Source organism: Stenella coeruleoalba (genome assembly GCF_951394435.1).
Source record: "Stenella coeruleoalba genome assembly, chromosome: 7".
In the NCBI taxonomy this organism is placed as follows: Eukaryota; Metazoa; Chordata; class Mammalia; order Artiodactyla; family Delphinidae; genus Stenella; species Stenella coeruleoalba.
This window is the reverse complement of record NC_137153.1, coordinates 80,854,032-80,874,019: the sequence shown is the minus strand read 5'-3', so window position 1 is coordinate 80,874,019 and position 19,988 is coordinate 80,854,032. Positions and strand designations below refer to the sequence as shown.

The following is a 19,988-nucleotide window of genomic DNA, read 5'->3' as shown; positions in this document are numbered from 1 at the left end:
ACCTGTCTGTTCTGCCTTTTCAGTATTGTTCAAGTCCTTCCTTCTTGCCCATTTTCACTATACAAGTTCCCGCTCAGACCTCTCGTGTCTGGACCTTTGCAATAGCTTTCTTTGGTCTCATTTCGTTGTCTTGTTTCTCCCCTGCAAAATCTGAAGTATCCATCATGCCTTGCCCCTGTCTTCTTAATGGATTCCTAGGATGGAGTTCACACCTCCTCAAATATTTTCACTCATTCCTCACAGGCTGTTGAATCAAATCCAGACTCTTCAGCGTGTGTTACTGGAAAAAAGAACAAAGCAACTACAAGAAAGCCCAAATATAAATATATACTTGAAAAGGAGAGGGAATGCATTTAGCCATGAGCTCTTCTAATGAGTAGTCTGATATTTTGGTGAGTTAGGTGTTTGGCCGCTCATTGAAGTTTCATTACCCAAGATGAAAATGTTCTAGAGTTGATTGTGCTGATGGTGAATTTACTAACTAAAGACCATTGAATTCTACACTTTAACCGGATGAATGGTAGGTTGTATGAATTATGTCCCAATGAAATTGTTATTAAAAAATTTGTTACCCATACTTTATAAAATTCCAGTGGCATCTGTTATAGTACAATACAAACAACAAGCAATGACTTAATCACCTTCGTAATATTTATTAAGAAGAATGCATGATAAGGGGACGTTTCCTCACCTATATTCTTAACCTCTGTGTGAGGAATATCCAGAATATTGCAATAGTCATTTCGTTTAATATGTAGTGTGTGAACAGGCTTTTAACTAATCAATGGTGAGTATACTTGGAAAAGCTGTAGGTAGATCACAGGATAAGCAAGTGATTATAGTGTCAGCATTAGGCTAAAGCATTTGGATTTGGAAGCCCTGCCCCAGCTCTGTGTGTGTGTGTGTGTGTCTGTCTGTCTGTCTGTCTGTCTGTCTGTCTCTGTATACACACATGCACACAAGTGCATGTTTTTATGTGTGTGGTTTTACAAATGCCTGGAAATAATCACTCTACTTAGCAAGGCCTAGTGATTCAATATTTCCTTTTTAAAAAAATTATTTTAATATTTTGCATTCAGTTGATTGAATTTCTGCCGACTTCTTTACTGGTTCAAGTAAGCAAGCCTTGTCTAGGTAATGCAGTCTTTCATTAGATGCCGTAAGAACTTTTCTATTTTTTCTGTGATGAAAGAGAAAAGGCTGCACATAAAACGGTTGGTTTCTGGTTGTTTCGTTTTTACTCAAACTACTATTGTTACACAACCTCAAATGTTATATTAATGGATTACTAGGTCAGTTTATAAGAAATCACAGATGAGTATATACTAATAATAATTTGGACAACATTTGTTGGGTCATGGGGCCTTAAACCAAGAGCTATTCATTATCTTGGATTATGAATCTCTTTCCCTTTAACTCTAATTTTTGTTTCTTGGAATAATCCCATGGATTGTGTAGCAAGAGGAGAGACTCGGTTTAAATTAAGAGGGTAATTAGTTTCTTTTATCAGTCAAATGGTAGGAAGTCATCATATGTGCAAGACTTACTAAACATTAATAAATTGCACCAATGTGCTTTTCTCTTTTACTTCCTCAAGGAGCAAATCTGGTTTTAAGTCTGCCCTTTCCTTTTTCCTGCCCACTGGTTTATACGTTTCTAGGTATGATCCTTCTGAGCAAAGAGTGTGTCATATTCTCCTTTCAGTAAAAAGGCGTATTTCCACATGTAACTTCCTAAAGAGTAAGGAAAAAGGCCTTTCTTGTTTGAGACTCAGGTTGACCATTGCTGCTTTTGAAAAAACCGGAGGGGAAAAAGCAGAAGGCAGAGCCCTGCTCCATTACCATTCTGCTGCATGTCTGTTATTGTCATTGGCTTGAACAGTGGAGAAACATATGGGCATCAGGCAAAATAAATTAGAGGACAAAATTTAAATTAATGAAACAAATCATAGGGCACCTCTTTAATGGGCTGGCGAAATTGTCTTGACATCAATTGGTGGTGCCAGATGTTGTCCCTCTCTCTTTGGGCAGCACACGTGAATGTCCAAGATGCATCGCTGGAGATCGCGTTGGAGTATTCATATCTAAAACAGAGGGCATCTCATGTCCCTGTCTTCAGAGCTTCCTGAGCATTAACTACAAAGGGGCCGCTTCCTCCTCCATTGCTAAATGTGCCAGCTTTTTAAAAAAGCTGAATCTTTTTTTGTTTTTTTTTACATCTTTATTGGAGTATTATTGCTTTACAATGGTGTGTTAGTTTCTGCTTTATAACAAAGTGAATGAGTTATACATATACATATGTTCCCATATCTCTTCCCTCTTGCGTCTCCCTCCCTCCCACCCTCCCTATCTCACCCCTCTAGGTGGTCACATGCGGCTGCTTCCCACTAGCTATCTGTTTTACGTTTGGTAGTGTATATATGTCCATGCCACTCTCTCACTTTGTCACCGCTTACCCTTCCGCCTCCCCATATCCTCAAGTCCATTCTCTAGTACTTCTGTGTCTTTATTCCTGTCTTACCCCTAGGTTCTTCATGACATTTTTTTTTCTTAGATTCCGTATATATGTGTTAGCATATGGTATTTGTCTTTCTCTTTCTGACTTACTTCACTCCATATGACAGTTTCTAGGTCCATCCACCTTACTACAAATAACTCAATTTCATTTCTTTTTATGGCTGAGTAATATTCCATTGTATATATGTGCCACATCTTCTTTATCCATTCATCCGATGAGGGACACTTAGGTTGCTTCCATCTCCTGGCTATTGTAAATAGAGCTGTAATGAACATTTTGGTACATGACTCTTTGTTTTTTTGGTTTTTTTTGCGGTACGCGGACCTCTCACTGTTGTGGCCTCTCCCGTTGCGGAGCACAGGCTCCGGACACGCAGGCTCAGTGGCCATGGCTCACGGGCCTAGTCGCTCTGCGGCATGTGGGATCTTCCTAGACCGGGGCACGAACCCGTGTCCCCTGCATCAGCAGGCGGACTCTCAACCACTGCGCCACCAGGGAAGCCCTATTTGTAGTTTTTTAAGGAACCTCCATACTGTTCTCCATAGTGGCTGTACCAATTCACATTCCCACCAGCAGTGCAAGAGTGTTCCCTTTTCTCCACACCCTCTCCAGCATTTATTGTTTCTAGATTTTTTGATGATGGCCGTTCCGACCAGTGTGAGATGATATCTCATTGTAGTTTTGATTTGCATTTCTCTAATGATTAGTGATGTTGAGCATTCTTTCATGTGTTTGTTGGCAATCTGTATATCTTCTTTGGAGAAATGTCTATTGAGGTCTTCTGCCCATTTTTGGATTGGGTTGTTTGTTTTTTTGTTATTGAGCTGCATGAGCTGCTTGTAAATTTTGGAGATCAATCCTTTGTCAGTTGCTTCATTTGCACATATTTTCTCCCATTCTGAAGGTTGTCTTTTGGTCTTGTTTATGGTTTCCTTTGCTGTGCAAAAGCTTTGAAGTTTCATTAGGTCCCATTTGTTTATTTTTGTTTTTATTTCCATTTCTCTAGGAGGTGGGTCAAAAAGGATCTTGCTGTGATTTATGTCATAGAGTGTTCTGCCTGTGTTTTCCTCTAAGAGTTTGATAGTTTCTGGCCTTACATTTAGGTCTTTAATCCATTTGAGCTTATTTTTGTGTATGGTGTTAGGGAGTGTTCTAATCTCATACTTTTACATGTACCTGTCCAGTTTTCCCAGCACCACTTATTGAAGAGGCTATCCTTTCTCCACTGTACACTCCTGCCTCCTTTATCAAAGATAAGTTGACTGTATGTGTGTGGGTTTATCTCTGGGCTTTCTATCCTGTTCCATTGATCTTTCTGTTTTTGTGCCAGTACCATACTGTCTTGATTACTGTAGCTTTGTAGTATAGTCTGAAGTCAGGGAGCCTGATTCCTCCAGCTCCGTTTTTCGTTCTCAAGATTGCTTTGGCTATTCGGGGTCTTTTGTGTTTCCATACAAATTGTGAAATTTTCTGTTCTAGTTTTGTGAAAAATGCCAGTGGTAGTTTGATAGGGATTGCATTGAATCTAGATTGCTTTGGGTAGTAGAGTCATTTTCACAATGTTGGTTCTTCCAGTCCAAGAACATGGTATATCTCTCCATCTATTTGTATCATCTTTAATTTCTTTCATCAGTGTCTTATAATTTTCTGCATACAGGTCTTTTGTCTCCTTAGGTAGGTTTATTCCTAGATATTTTATTCTTTTTGTTGCAATGGTAAATGGGAGTGTTTTCTTAATTTCACTTTCAGATTTTTCATCATTAGTGTATGGGAATGCAAGAGATTTCTGTGCATTAATTTTGTATCCTGCTACTTTACCAAATTCATTGATTAGCTCTAGTAGTTTTCTGGTAGCATCTTTAGGATTCTCTGTGTATATATCCTATCATCTGCAAACAAACAGTGACAGCTTTACTTCTTCTTTTCCGATTTGGATTCCTTTTATTTCCTTTTCTTCTCTGATTGCTGTGGCTAAAACTTCCAAAACTATGTTGAATAAAAGTGGTGAGAGTGGGCAGCCTTGTCTTGTTCCTGATCTTAGTGGAAATGGTTTCAGTGTTTCACCATTGAGGATGATGTTGGCTGTGGGTTTGTCATATATGGCCTTTATTATGTTGAGGAAAATTCCCTCTATGCCTTCTTTCTGCAGGGTTTTTATCATAAATGGGTGCTGAATTTTGTTGAAAGCTTTCTCTGCATCTATTGAGATGATCATATGGTTTTTCTCCTTCAGTTTGTTAATATGGTGTATCACCTTGATTGATTTGCATATATTGAAGAATCCTTGCATTCCTGGAATAAACCCCACTTGATCATGGTGTGTGATCCTTTTAATGTGCTGTTGGGATTCTGTTTGCTAGTATTTTGTTGAGGATTTTTGCATCTATGTTCATCAGTGATATTGGCCTGTCGTTTTCTTTCTTTGTGACATCCTTGTCTGGTTTTGGTATCAGGGTGATGGTGGCCTCACAGAATGAGTTTGGGAGTGTTCCTCCCTCTGCTATATTTTGGAAGAGTAAAAAAACTGAATCTTAAAAATTATTTTTGTTTTATGCTTCTGGGGGAACAGAGAACCCTAATGATTAGCTAAAGCATCTCTCCATGGTGCGCTTTTTGAGTCCTCCCAAATTAGCCATTTGGAAATGATTAGTTTTACGAGTCTTTGGCTGGGTGGTATTCATGCTAATAATGACACCCACAGCAGGTACTATGGTGTTTGATCAACATTTCCCCCCAAGAGAGAACTTTAAAAATGTGAACAGTGCATAGGTTTGGCTCACTTTTGTGTGTGTGTTTAAATCCTGTTCTTTCTCTTCCTTTAAGAGAAGGGAGACATTTCTGTGAGTTTAGTTTAGCATATCTCAGATGTCACCTGAACTTTTAAAAGTCTCTGCTAGCTTGATAACTGCTCTCTACATGAGTGAGCAGATTCACTAACTCTTGTTTTCCATGGTGCAGTCTCTTCAGGATCCTTGCCTAGTTTTTTGCTTACTAGGCTGACTTGGACCATATAGAAGCCCTTCTTAGTATTCCTAGTGTCATTAAGTGAAATACTGGAGTGATATTAACTCAAAAAAGCATGCAGTTTGAATGCCCATGTATCTTGTGAGACAGCCCAGATCATTGCTTCTTTTAATTGGAGCAGTGCTTGCTCACTCCCTCCAGCACCTTAATTCTCCTACCTCAAAAGATAATTATTTTTAGAGGCTCAAAGTGAAGAACCACATGAGTAAAAGAAAAAAAAAATCTTGACATATTAACCTTGAAAGAAGGCCACTACAGTTTTAAGTCAAGTCATTGGAATTAATATTTGAATACATAGTAAAAATAATAGGTCAGGTTTATTTCCCTGCCTCATGAGAAGTAAAATGAACGATTTTTAATGCTCTCTACTACATACAGAGAAGGAAAATAAACATAAAATCCAAAAGCTGGAGGTAGCCCTTGAGGTCTTCCAGGCCAGTTCCCCTCATCTTCAGCATTTGGAGGCCAGATGACCACGTGAGGATCGCTCCTGCTGGTGGGGCCAGCCTCGGCCGGTGCTCTTTCCACACACCTGCCTGTATAGCATCTTCTGTGGAATATGAAATGAAGTGGAAAATGGCATTTCAGGTCTGTCCTGGGCCTTTTCCTCCACTTCAGATTTAATTTGTTGCTTTCCTTGAGGGAGGGCCACACGAGCCATTCTATTCTGAGCAAGTATTTACTGGTTTGATGAGGCCTTCGGAGTACTTTCCAGAGTGTGATGTCTGGTCATTTTCCAACCAGTGCATTTTTAAAGTATGCAGTTTATGATTATGTGTAACCTAAAAATCTGGACCACTTACTATTCATGTTTTTTATTTTCTGAAAAAATCAGTGTTAAAAGTCTGTGGGTGGATATTTATTCTGAAGGGTTCCTACTTCTTAAAATGTTATGATGATGATTTGGTATTTTTATGGTATCTTCATGCATCCCAAATAATATTCTCTAAAGAGCTGTATGTGTAGCAATATCAGCACCTTGTAAATATAAACAAATAGATAAGTGTGTGTAACTTAGACCTTAAAAAGTTTCATATTCTTTTACATGAGGAGCTTTATCTCGTAGGAAGTGAAATTATAGCCCCAGTGTTGCAGTCTTCTCTGACTCATCCATTAGCATAAAGACCTCAGTCATGGCTTTTGTTGAAGGCCCAGAGAATATAGGACACAAGCTGAATCTTGTATTTCATGTGTGTCCTCCACGTAAGTGCAGCAGACGTTGTAAGTGTACAAAACTGGTTCTCTTTGGAGTGAATAAGCGTTTCAAACTGAACATGCTTCTCTCTGCCCAAATCTTTTCCTTTTCAGGCTTCTCTAACTAAGAATCTAGGGCGTCCATCCATCTAGTTACTCAGGCCAAAAATCTAGGAGTTATCTCTGTTTTATCTCTTCCCCTCACCACCCATTTTTCATCCAACTCCAGACTGGATCCTGAATTTGTTCCACTTTTCTCCATCATGTCTGCTGCCATCCTGGTCCAAACTACCATTATCTTTTGCTTGGATTACTGAAATATCCTACTTGCTTGTTCTTACAATCCATTCTTTACTTAGCTTAAATCAAACCATATCACTTCCCTGGTTAAAATTCTCCAAAGCCGTCTAGTGCACTTAGAATAAAATCCAAGCTTGTTTCCTAAGATACAGCACCCTGTGTGACGTAGCCTCTGCTTTTGTAGCTGAGCTCCCATGTTCTCTCCTTCCTCTTTCCCAGTAACTGCTATACCTCGGCCACATTGCCCTCTTGTACCTGCAACATACCAGCCAAGCTTGTTCCCACTTTGACCTCTGAGTCAGCTGATTTACTGCTTGGAATGGTGTTTCCATTTTTTGCTGTTTGAATCTGGGTGTGTGTGTGTGGCTAGATCTTGAATATTCAGATATCAGCATTAAAGGTACCTTCTTAGAAAGGCTGTCTCTGGCCTCCCAAATTAGTCACTCCTAAGTCACTCTGTATTTCGTTTTTCTTTAATTCTTCAATGCATAGCACCTGTCTCCATTGGATTTTTTTTTTAATTTATTTAATTTTGGTTGCATTGGGTTCCAGATTGCTACGCGCAGGCTCTCCCTAGTCTCAGTGAGCGGGAGCCACTCTTTGTTGCGGTGTGCGGGCGTCTCACCACGGCGGCCCCCACGCACTGCGGAGCACGGGCTCTAGGCGCGCCAGCTTCAGTAGGTGTGGCACATGGGCTCAGTAGTTGTGGCTCACGGGCTCTAGAGTGCAGGCTCAGTAGTTGTGGCACACAGGCCTAGTTGCTCCGCGGCACGTGGGGTCCTCCCGGACCAGGGCTCGAACCCGTGTCCCCTGCATTGGCAGGCGGATTCTTAACCAGTATGCCACCAGGGAAGCCCCGGATTTTTTTTTATTCATCTATCTTCTATATGTCATCTGCCACTCACACTATGTGTTCCCCTTGTGAAAACAAGGACGGTGTGTCTTACGTTCTGATACCTGCAAGAATGTATGCATTCACCCAACAGAATGCAGCATGTACCCAATAAAATGGTGAATAAAGAATTCAAGCTAAAAATATCCAAACACTATGGCTTTAAATATTGAGATACTGGAGATGATTATTTCAGTTAATTTGGGGAGTGGAGAATTAAAATCAGGGCCTAGGCTAGAATAAGGTGAGTAAGATACTGGCCTTGGATACAGAATTTAAAGCAGCTTCTCAGATGCCAGTGTGGACAGTGCAGCTCTGTGCTTTATTATAAATAAAGTAGCCTTATTTAAAATTGTGGTATTTTGTTCATCATGGATTTGGGAGGCATTAATTTTCACTTTGAAAAATACTGAATTAAACTATTCTCTTGATTAGTTTTTGCCTTTCCCCCAGCCCTGTATCAGACTATTCTGTCATTTTTCTTCTTGATTTTACACTGAAAATTATAGGCAGTATTTATTGAGTACTTACTATGTATCAGACACTATGCTTTACTTGGATTAACTCAGGATAGTGGTATTTACAGATAAGGAAACAGGCTTTGGGAGGCCAGGTACCTTCCCCAAGGCCACAGAGCTGTAAAGAGGAACCAGGATAGGCAGCATATGCAGAATATACAGAAGGGTAGAAACGGATTTCTGAAGTGGGAGAGATCAGGATCTAGCTACGTGGAGATAGGGTCAGATCCCACAGGTTAAGGGTCCAGTCCTACAAAACTGTTCTTCATTTCAGATGCCAATCTCAAGTCCAGGTTGTTACCTGTGCTTCTGACCAAAGGGTTATAAATTAGATGTTTCCATGACATCTGGGTTGGATTAATTTGCTTGAGCAGCTCACAGAACTCAGGAAAACATTTTACTTACTAGAGACTGTGGGTTCCTTATAAAAGAATATAACTCAGGAACAGCCAGATGGAAGAAATGCATAGGGCAAGGTAAGTGGGAAGGGGCACAGAGCTTCGATGTCCTCTCCAGAGTGTGTCACTCTCTCCAAATTTCCACGTGTTCACCAACCCGGAAGCTGTCTGAACCCTGTCCTTTTGGGTTTTTATGGAGGCTTCATTATATAGGTATGAGCCATTAAACCATTGGCCACTGGTGACTGAACTCAATCTCCAATTCCTCCTCCCTTCCTCAGAGGTCAGGGGTGAGAGTGAAAGTTCCACTTCTCGATTCCTGGTTGGTTGCCCTGGTAACCAGTCCCCATCCTTAGGCACTTTCCCAAAGTCACCTCATTAACATAACAAAACACCTCTGATGCTCCCTTTGCTTATGAAATTCCAAGGGTTTTAGGAGCTCTGTGCCAAAAACTGGGATGAAGACCAAATAATATTATTTCTTTTTTAAAATATCTTTATCGGAGTATAATTGCTTTACAAAATTGTGTTAGTTTCTGCTGTACAACAGAGTGAATCAGCTATATGCATACATATATCCCCATATCCCCTCCCTCTTGCTTCTCCCTCCCACCCTCCCTATCCCACCCCTCTAGGTGGTCACAGAGCACCGAGCTGATCTCCCTGTGCTATGCAGCAGCTTCCCACTAGCCATCCATTTTACGTTTGGTAGTGTGTATATATGTCCATGCCACTCTCTCACTTTGTCCCAGCTTCCCCTGCCCACTCTGTGTCCTCAAGTCCATTCTCTATGTCTGTCTTTATTTCTGCCCTGCCACTAGGTTCATCAGTACCGTTTTTTTAGATTCCATATATGTGCGTTAGCATACGGTATTTACTTTTCTCTTTCTGACTTACTTCACTCTGTATGACAGAGTCCACCTCTTTATAGATAACTCAGTTTTGTTCCTTTCTATGGCTGAGTAATATTCCATTGTGTATATGTGCCACATCTTCTTTATCCATTCATCTGTCGATGGACATTTAGGTTGCTTCCATGTCTTGACTGTTGTAAATAGTGCTGCAGTGAACATTTCAGTACATGTGTCTTTCTGAATTATGGTTTTCTCAGGGTATATGCCCAGTAGTGGGATTGCTGGGTCATATGGTAGTTCTGTTTTTAGTTTTTTAAGGAACCTCCATACTGTTCTCCATAGTGGCTGTATCAGTTTACATTCCCACCAACACTGCAAGAGGGTTCCCTTTTCTCCACACCCTCTCCAGCATTTATTGTTTCTAGATTTTTTGATGATGGCCATTCTGACCTGTGTGAGGTGATACCTCATTGTGGTTTTGATTTACATTTCTCTAATGATCAGTGATGTTGAGCATCTTTTCATGTGTTTGTTGGCAATCTGTGTATGTCTTCTTTGGAGAAATATCTATTTGGGTCTTCCGCCCATTTTTGGATTAGGTTTGTTTTTTTGTTATTGAGCTGCATGAGCTGCTTGTATATTTTGGAGATTAATCCTTTGTCAGTTGCTTCGTTTGCAAATATTTTCTTCTATTCGGAGGGTTATCTTTTCATTTTGTTTATGGTTTCCTTTGCTGTGCAAAAGCTTTAAAGAATATTATTTCTTATTACAAAACACTGTATCACAGTAATGTTGCTTTAAAAAAAAAAGTGGGGAAAGAAGTATCTGATGGATGTGTCAACTGGTACTACTATAGGATGGCCAGAGCCTTTACAACTCATTCACCTAGTTGCGTTTCTGTGATGTTTTCCTTATCACAACATTATTTATAAAAGTGAAAAATTAGAAGTACTCAAAACGTGTTGTGACAGGGGAATTGTTAAATTATCACACAGTCTTATGATAACATTTGCTTAGAAAAGGAATCTGGAAAAGCAATATACCAAAATGTTCAGATTTTAGCAATTTTGAAAACTCCTCTTCTGTTTTTCTGAATTTTCTATAATAAATATTTATAACTTTTTAAGTTGGAAAAATGTTTTATAAAAAGAAAGTTTACAAGGACATGAGATCAAGAGCCCTGGACAGACAGGAGGCCTTGGTAGCTTACAGTCCATCTTCTTCCTAGTTAGTTTTCAACCAGCAGAATCCTTGAACAGGTCACTTTCCTTCCCTCCTTTGTAAAATAAGTGAGTTCAGGGCTTCTTAAACTTTTTCTCTGAAACACATCCCGAGGCAGAAGAGAGTGAACAGGCACTCCTGGAGGAGGAGAGGTCTGGGGGTGCAGGGGAGGTTGGACAGGTTGGCTCAGAGTAACCTTTTTGAAGAAGTTTGGCCTGAAAATTCATGTAAACTTCCTGTTCTTCTCCAAACTATACTGATGTCAGTTTGAAATGTTTTAAATTGAGATATAATTCACATACCATAAAATCCATCATTTTAAAGTGTACGTTTTAATGGCTTTTGGTATATTCGGAAGGTGGTGCAGTCAACTGATGCTAGTTTTTCATACATGGATGTTTACAATGAACACATGATGGTAAAATGGACATTCTAAGAAAATGCTCCTGTGTGTTTGAGTAACCTTGCAAGCACCTTACCCAGGAGGGTTTTACTACTTCGAGAAGCCCAGGACTAGATAATCTCCCTCTCCCAAACATTTTCAGTAGATTGCATTTTCAATGCATTTTGCCTGTCTTTCCTTTTAAAAACAACTGGATGAGAGTTATTATTCATAGTCCTGGTTACTACTAACCTACTCATCTATTCAGTTTCCACTCACAGTTGGTGATATTAAATTCAGTTAATTTCCGTGCTGCATTTTAAAAACTGTCTAGAACCTTCTTCAGCCTTGCTGGGGGTAAAGAGTCAAGTATTCCCAACCCTTGCCCTTAAAGCACAGTCTTTAAAGGAGTGGAGGGACTTCCCTCATGGTGCAGTGGTTAAGAATCCGCCTGCCAATGCAGGGGACACGGGTTTGAGCCCTGGTCCTGGAAGATCCCACATGCCGCGGAGCAACTAAGCCTGTGTGCCACAACTACTGAGCCTGCTCTCTAGAGCCGGCGAGCCACAACTACTGAGCCCACGTGCCACAACTACTGAAGCCCACGCGCCTAGGGCCTGTGCTCCCCATCAAGAGAAGCCACCGCAATGAGAAGCCCACGCACCGCAAGGAAGAGTAGCCCCTGCTCACCACAACTAGAGAAAGCCAGCATGCAGCAGCAAAGACCCAACGCAGCCCAAAATAAATTAAAAAAAAAAAAAGAAAATTTAAAGAAGAGGAAGTAATGGTGACTTTGGTATTAGAGCTGTTCAGTTTCACAAGCAGGCTTCCAATTTAAGTGGAGGAAAATGGGCGGGAGGCAGAATACGTGTGTTTTTAAGTATATAACCCAGAATGTGGACAACACACGGATTGCATTTTGACACAGTGTTATTAAATCACTTTTATCTCAGTGCTATTAAGTCTTTGCAGGTGTGGGTTGGTTGATGATGTGCTCGTGGGTAGAAAATTCCTCCTTGAAATTTCTGGTTCTGTTTTATCAAAGTTTATGTGGAAGTAGCCCAGGTTCAGCTTTGGTGGTGCTGAGATTCCGTATTTTAGACTCTTGGCCTAAACCAATGGACCTTAAGTACACATACTTGGATTACAATTGAGCTCCTTGAGACTAGGGTTTGTTCTTAGCTGCTCTTTCTCTGGGTGCTGGCCAATCAAGAGGGCAGGGGCATTTCGCCTGAGCTTTCACATTAATTAAAGGCTTCAGATGTAGACTTCTGATGGTTTGACAATATCTCCAAATACAGTCATGAAAGGCACTAGAAGGAGAAAACGAATATATTCATTGTATTCAGCTTTAAATACCACAATTTTTAGAACTCTATTTGGGCATTTCTTCTTTTTCCTGGGTGGGAGCCTAGAAAAAGTGGCAGTGGTGTGGGTCTCCCTGAGCCTGTAAGAGGCCCCGAGAATGTCTATTTTCTGACTTTCTCTCAGGATAAAGGGAATGAACCCTTGAAGTTCCTGATAGTGAAGTGTTCAGTGATTGTTTTCTAGGGGCCGTGTGTGGAAATGGGTCACACCGCGTTCTTCAGGCAGTGACAGTCGTAACTGACATTTTTAGTGCGCTGAGCAGTTCTTGTGTATATGTGGATTGTGCTTCACAGCCCTTTTGATAAACGTGTAGCCCAGGAAGCCAGCTTCAATGGGAAAGAAGGAACCACTGAGTCCATGATTGCTTTCAACAGTAAATGACAATTCATTACCATTAAGAAGGTAATGTAGGGCTTCCCTGGTGGTGCAGTGGTTGAGAGTCCACCTGCCGATGCAGGGGACACGGGTTCGTGCCCCGGTCCGGGAAGATCCCACATGCCACGGAGCGGCTGGGCCCGTGAGCCATGGCCGCTGAGCCTGCACGTCTGGAGCCTGTGCTCCGCAACGGGAGAGGCCACAACAGTGAGAGGCCCGCGTACCGCAAAAAAAAAAAAAAAAAAGAAGGTAATGTATTATTAGATTTAAAACTGTCAGGTAGGGTGTGGGATAAGAAAGACTGTCCTATAAACAACAAGGTCCTACTGTATAGCACAGGGAACTATATTCAATGTCCGATGATAAGCCATAATGGAAAAGAATATGAAAAAGAATGTGTGTGTGTATATATATATATCACTTTGCTGTACAGTAGAAATTAACACGTTGTAAATCAACTAAACTTCAGTAAAATAAATTTTAAAAAAACAACAACATGCTGAGCAAGAAGCCAAAAAAAAAGAAAAATTGTCCAGCTTTTAGAGATTAATTGGAGGGAACTAATTACAGGCTGCATCTTGAGAATGGGCCGAGTAATCAGTGTAAATGTATAGATGGTTAGTATGAGTAGGATATATAGAATGAACATGGATTTGTGGTAGAAGCTGTACGTGGAAATCCTCTTGTATTGAAAAGATCTTGGCAAAGCCTAAAGCATCAGATTGTGTGTGTGTGAGAGAAAGCGTGTATGTCGAATGTGCCACATATTCTAACAGCTTACAAAGTGCTGCCCTCCACAGTAGGATATTACATAAATTCATATTTGTTTTTTGGCCTGATGGAAGGACATGTGGAGTGAACTGGGATTGCTCTCTGTGGCTTATCCTGATCCAGTGGGTAGGGAAGAAAGTATCCCTCAAAATCAGTTATGCATGCTAGATGAAGTGGCCTTTTTAAATAGCATGATTTAAAAAAAAAATTTATTTATTTTTGGCTGCATTGGGTCTTCGTTGCTGCACGCAGGCTTTCTCTAGTTGCGGCGAGCGGGGGCTACTCTTCGTTGCGGTGCGTGGGCTTCTCACTGTGGTGGCTTCTCTTGCTGTGGAGTACAGGCTCTAGGTGCACAGACTTCAGTACTTGTGGCACACAGGCTCAGTAGTTGTGGCTTACGGGCTCTAGAGCGCAGGCTCAGTAGTTGTGGCGCATGGGCTTAGTTGCTCCACGGCATGTGGGATCTTCTCGGACCAGGGATCGAACCTGTGTCCCCTGCATTGGCAGGTGGATTCTCAACCACTGCGCCACCAGGGAAGTCCCAAATAGCATGATTCTTAAATAGTCTCATTTCTGGGTGTTTTGATGGGCTGGGGTGAGAAAAGGCATAGTACTTAAACAAAGGTACAAATAACTTTTCTAGAGAAAATTTTCAGCCACATTTATAGAGACCAATGAAGGAGAAAAGCAGGACTTTTCTGGACTCACATCCTTGTGTGTGTGATGCTTGTTATTAAATAATATGATTGGAGATATATTCAAATTAGCAAAGACGGAGCCTCCCACTCCCTAGATTTAATGTAAGGGCTCCTTCCTAGATTTGATTTTATCAATGGCTTTGATAAGATAGTAGATTTGTATTTCTTTAGGTAAGTTAAGAGTTACTTATGCTCTCTGCTGTGAAAAGAGATTAGCCAGCACTGGATTCACAAAGCAACCTTCTAGTAGAAGTCTGCTTTCTTTCATTCAGAGATAAAGAATTGTGAAGTCTCTCATTATGCTTTCCATGTGGCCTTAGGAAGCATCATTTTTATAATTTGGAACAGCTGGGGGTTTGTTTTATTGTTACAGATTTTTTTTTTTCAATTCTAATCCTGAGTAGATTTTTTAAATGTCCATTTCTGGGACTTCCCTGGTGGCTCAGTGGTTAAGAATCCGCCTGCCCACACAGGGTACACGAGTTCAAGCCCTGGCCCAGGAAGATCCCACATGCTGCGGAGCAACTAAGCCCATGCGCCACAAATACTGAGCCTGTGCTCTAGAGCCCGTGAGCCACAACTGCTGAGCCTGTGTGTCACAACCACTGAAGCCCGCGTACCTAGAGCCCGTGCTCCACAACAAGAGAAGCCACTGCAATGAGAAGCCCGCGCACCGCAACGAAGACCCAACACAGCCAAAGTATAGGGGGAAAAAACCCATTAACATGCATAAATTAAATGAAATAAAATGTCCATTTCAAACCCTGAGAATATTGTACAAGTTTATGAAAAGAGGAGAAGAACATGAAATTTGGCTTACACATTTGTGAAGAATTGTTAATTTGTCTCCATGACAGAACTCTTTTCACGGAACAAAGAAGCTGAGTTCTTTGCTTGGTTGATGTTTTAGTCCATACTACAGAATAATACTTTGACTACTTTTATCATTGTACCTATAACATTTGCGTTACACAGATTTTCTCTTAAGTGAAGCTTGCCTTCACTTTGAATTTGCTGCATTTATACAATAGAATCAAAGTGTGAGTATTAAATTTGTGAGTAAAATTTACCTGGGAGGGATGGCCAGTCTTGGAAGATGGTACCAAGAATCAACATGGGTCCCTATTAATTGAAGTAGTATTCAGAAATTCAGAATTAGGTTTAGATGGACGAAAGTTGAGTGTAGTCAAAGCCAGGTGGAGACATTTTTAGAGTGCGGGCAGTGAAAGTTAATTATCCTGGATTTGGGCAGCCATGACTGTGGAAGTATTGCCAAACCAAAATTGGGCAGCTGAAGGCTGGGCTCGAGCTCTAGTGTGGCCGGTTACCAGCCGTGTCATCTTAGCTCAGATGCCTCACCTTTCCAAGGCCTTTTCTTTTCCACGAAATGAGGAAAAAAAAATCTGTCTCATAGAGTTTTGAAAGGATAAAATGACAGTATATTTAAAAGTGGCAAAGTATAAAGGGTTGAACACAAATTTCTTTTGGTTCCTTTATAAGAGAGAGGATATTCAGGTGGTGGAGATGACTGACTGTTTCCTCTGTCAGGATTGGAGATCAGTCTTAAAGTGTGTGTTGCGGGGAGACAGGTAGGCTCACGTGTACATACTCTGGGGGACAAGTATTAGATTTATTAGTACTTTTGGGGGCGGGTCAGGAGCGAGCCCTGGATTCTGGTTTTGGGCTCTGTCATCATGATTGGCTTCCAGAAGAGTGTTATAAGAGTGAATTAATGACTAGAAAAAAAGCAGCAAGATTCATAGAGAAAGGGCAGAAGAAGAAGAGAGGGTACTTCCATTCCCTTGCCTTCCTGTTCCTTCATTTATTAAGCTGCCCATGCTGTCCTTTGGCTATTTCTGCCTGTCAGGGTCTCAGCAGGAAACAGATGGCCTACTCCAGCTAGGTGACTGAGAAGAGTCTTGTTCAGGGACTGTTTAAAAGGTGCTGACCAGGTTAGGTGACCAGTGAGGGCTAATGAGTGCAGTAACCAGGGGCCAGCGAGGTGAGGGAGCAGGTACAGTCACCCAGAGGGGGCCACCCACAGGAGCTGTGGCCTTTCGAAGGGGACACAGCATATCTGTGGTTCCCTTGCAGGGAGCAAACTGGGGAAATAGATACACCTTCCTCATTCTCTTGCTCTCTGGTCTCCTCCTGGTGTCTCCTATGGACTAAACCCAGGAAGACCGAGCACAAGAGAGCTGTTGATGTGAGATCCTTCCCAGTCAGCCTCCCGGGGCACCAAGCAAGACGGTAAAATGGAGAGAGAGGATCCCTGGGTGTATCTGAGGCAACAGGAACATGTCTTACTTTGGAGTTGATTTTTGGATTCTTTTTTGTTTCCTCCTAATCTCTCCCCATTTCATTCTTCTTAGGTCCCGTATTCCACCTATAATCGGAGTCTTCATTAGGGTGATGTCTAGGGGCTTAATTAGTGTAGATCCCAAGAGGGGCTAAGCATTGACTGCTTTTGCCCAACACGGCTTAAGTGACACACAAGCCAGTGTGGTTTAAGATTTCTTCTTTTACTTTCTTGATTTTATTTTGAGAGGGTAAGTATATAAAAGCCTCTCAGCTAGGAGGAGGCCTCTTGCTCGATTCTCTTTCCTTTTCTTTTCATACCATTAACCTCACATATTAAGATTTCTTCTTGTTTTTGGTGTGGAAAAAACTGGCAGAGATTCTGATTTGATGATTATGTCTCTAGTTGGGCCCTCAGAGCAAGCTGTTGGTTCTGGGATAAGGATAATAAACAGAGAAGCGATTTAGGTCTTTTGCTTCCATACTTTGAATTGCTCAGAAAGTAAATATACTGGTTTCTTTCTATAAATTGTTGACTAGTAATGAGAAACAATTTTGTCGCTTTTAAAATACTTTCTGGGTTTTTTTCCCCAGTATTCATGGATGGGATTATAAGAAGTTCATTTTTAACTCCTTGGAATTAATCTTGTTAAAATGGGTTGATAGCATTCACATTGCAGTGTTAACTTCATACTTCAGGGAATTCCGGGTCACTTTATTAAAAGTCATGTGAAAATGATAAAGGAAGTGTTCATTTTATATTTCAAGAAGTTGCAGATCACTTTATTAAAAGTCATATGAAAAGGATAAAGGAATCGGTGACCACTGGACAGTGGGGCCAGAAATCATCTTTCACTGTAACTATGTGAGGCTTCTGTGTTTACCAAGACATCTGTAGTCATTTAAGAGTGCTTCTATGAAAGCTGTAATACTTATTTGAAATTTTCATGATTGTTTATAAAGATAATGAAATCCAACCACCAGAAAAACCAAACAAAATTAGGACAGATGTTGTATTCCTAGTTTTTAGTTCTCCTTTTACACCTTTTTGTTGCTGTTGTTGTTGTTTTAATGCCTTGTTGATAGGAAATGGCAATGAGGACGCTGTAGTCATCCTGTGTGTTATTATTATATTCTTCCATGTTTAATATCCAAAAAACTTTTAATTTTTTCCCCACATTGTTAGGAGAAGACAAAGACATTTATTGTTTTGGAAATTTCAAGGAAATTTGAAAGTGAGTGGGAGATACTCAGAAATGAAGTTACATACTCCCAAAACCACTTATATTTTAAAAAATGAAGTTTTTAGATTCACAGTTTCAGATTCACTATAGAAGAAATATGTTGTCATTCAGTGAAATGATCTCATGTTTCCATTTTTCCTCCTCCCCACAGGCGTTTGTAGCTTTGTTATGGATTATCCTCAGGCTTATGGTAACTGAAAAGGAATATTGAAGGGAAAAATGAGAACACAAAAGAAAAAAATCCAGTAACAGTAAATTTCTGTGTCATAGTTAAGAGTAGGCAGAAGGAAGGAGAGTCATTGTGTCTTCTCTGGATTCAGCGGTTCCTTGGCATAACTCAGGTGACCAAAGCCCCCGGAAATAAATACAGTTGATACTTGCTGTCCTGAAAAATGCTAATTCTTATCTGGGTACTGTGTTCTCCACATACCCCATTTTAAAATAAGAGAAAATGTCTAGAAATTTTCAGGCATTTTTGTCTTACCACACTCTGATCAGCGTTTGTGTGAGTGTATTGTCATTTTCAGATCCAAATCCTGGCTAAATATCCCAGCCTCCTGGAATCATTTCAGACATTCTCCAGGGAAGAGAGCTTTATCAACTGTTCATTCTGTTCAAACGGTGCTATTTTTATTGTGTTTCATATAAGATACGTGGTTACAAATCACTATCAAAATTCCATGCTGAGCGGCTTCCAAAGAGGTGACAGTGTTTCGTTCTTTTAAAGCTCATCTGCCTCTGAAATGGACTGTCACTCCTCTAATTTTGCTGAGTGCTCTCCATAGGTGGCATTTCCCCCTCTGGTGATGCCCCTCTCAGCAGGCCCTTGGAGATGTCACGTCCAAGGCCTGTTCCTAGTTTAGTTGTCTGGGAGACTGTGAGAAGGTCTCATGGTCTGATGAGCTGCTGTTGTTTCTCTTTCAGGGACAGGAGAGAGTGGCAAGAGTACGTTTATCAAGCAGATGAGAATCATCCACGGGTCGGGCTACTCGGATGAAGACAAAAGGGGCTTCACCAAGCTGGTGTATCAGAACATCTTCACGGCCATGCAGGCTATGATCAGAGCCATGGACACGCTCAAGATCCCCTACAAGTACGAGCACAATAAGGTAGGCGGAGCTCCTCCTGGGAAGAGCTGGGATGTGTGGTGGCTTTTTTAATGGACGTTTTCCATCTCATCCTACATGGGGCTTTCAATGGCTCAACAAGTTGTTTATAACTGGTTTTTTTCCTTAAGTCTTTAAAGTTATAGCTATAAAAAATTGGAGTTGTATTCTTAGTGATATCACCGAAGGACGTTTGGATATTCAACAATAGATACATGGATGTTTAAAATGTAGGGGCACACATTACCTTAAGAAGACAGTTTGTCAGTTCAAGACAAATTGACCCAAGTGAGGGGATTCAGATGAGAAGCAGTGGCCTTGCTTCAACCTCCCACTCTTTGTACTCCCTTGAAAAAAGAACAAAAACAGCTTAAGACCATTCTGTCCAGTTTAATTTTGGATTTCGTGACTTCCTTTCAGTAGTACCACAGGCTTAATTTTATTTGAAAATAGGCCCATCTGTCACTTCCAGTAACCTTTCAAACGTTTCTCTGGAGTTGTATTAGAGTAATGGAAACTTCTAAAATCACTTGAGAAAGGGTTAGGGGGAAAAAAAATTTAATTTTTAGCTTTTTAGAAAACAAGCAAACTTTCCCAATATTCAGCATTTTTTCTTACTTGAAATAGAAAAAAAAAAAAAAAATCATTTTTTTTATTCAGGTGAAAACAATTGCTGTAATTAATCACCCTCCAAATATTATAGCTACATAATGCCCAACAAGGTTGGTGCATCTGAGGGTATCTCCAGGTTTGAGTTTATGCTGGGAGTCTATAAGGGAAGCGGAATCTATTTGGAATTTGTAGAAATGTCTTCCTGTTAATCAATCA

The 19,988-nt window shown here is 40.7% G+C and overlaps 1 protein-coding gene across 6 annotated transcripts in view; it reads left to right on the top strand.

Moving 5' to 3' along the window:
- Window positions 1–19,988, top strand: part of LOC307189266 (guanine nucleotide-binding protein G(q) subunit alpha) — a 441,007-nt gene that overhangs the window by 235,392 nt on the left and 185,627 nt on the right. For all 6 annotated transcript variants that reach the window (XM_079927177.1, XM_079927176.1, XM_079927174.1 and 3 more), the window contains one exon: window positions 18,979–19,163. In XM_079927177.1, the coding sequence (XP_079783303.1) occupies window positions 19,017–19,163 (147 nt within the window). In that variant the 5' untranslated portion in view covers window positions 18,979–19,016. The remainder of the gene's footprint in view (window positions 1–18,978; window positions 19,164–19,988) is intronic.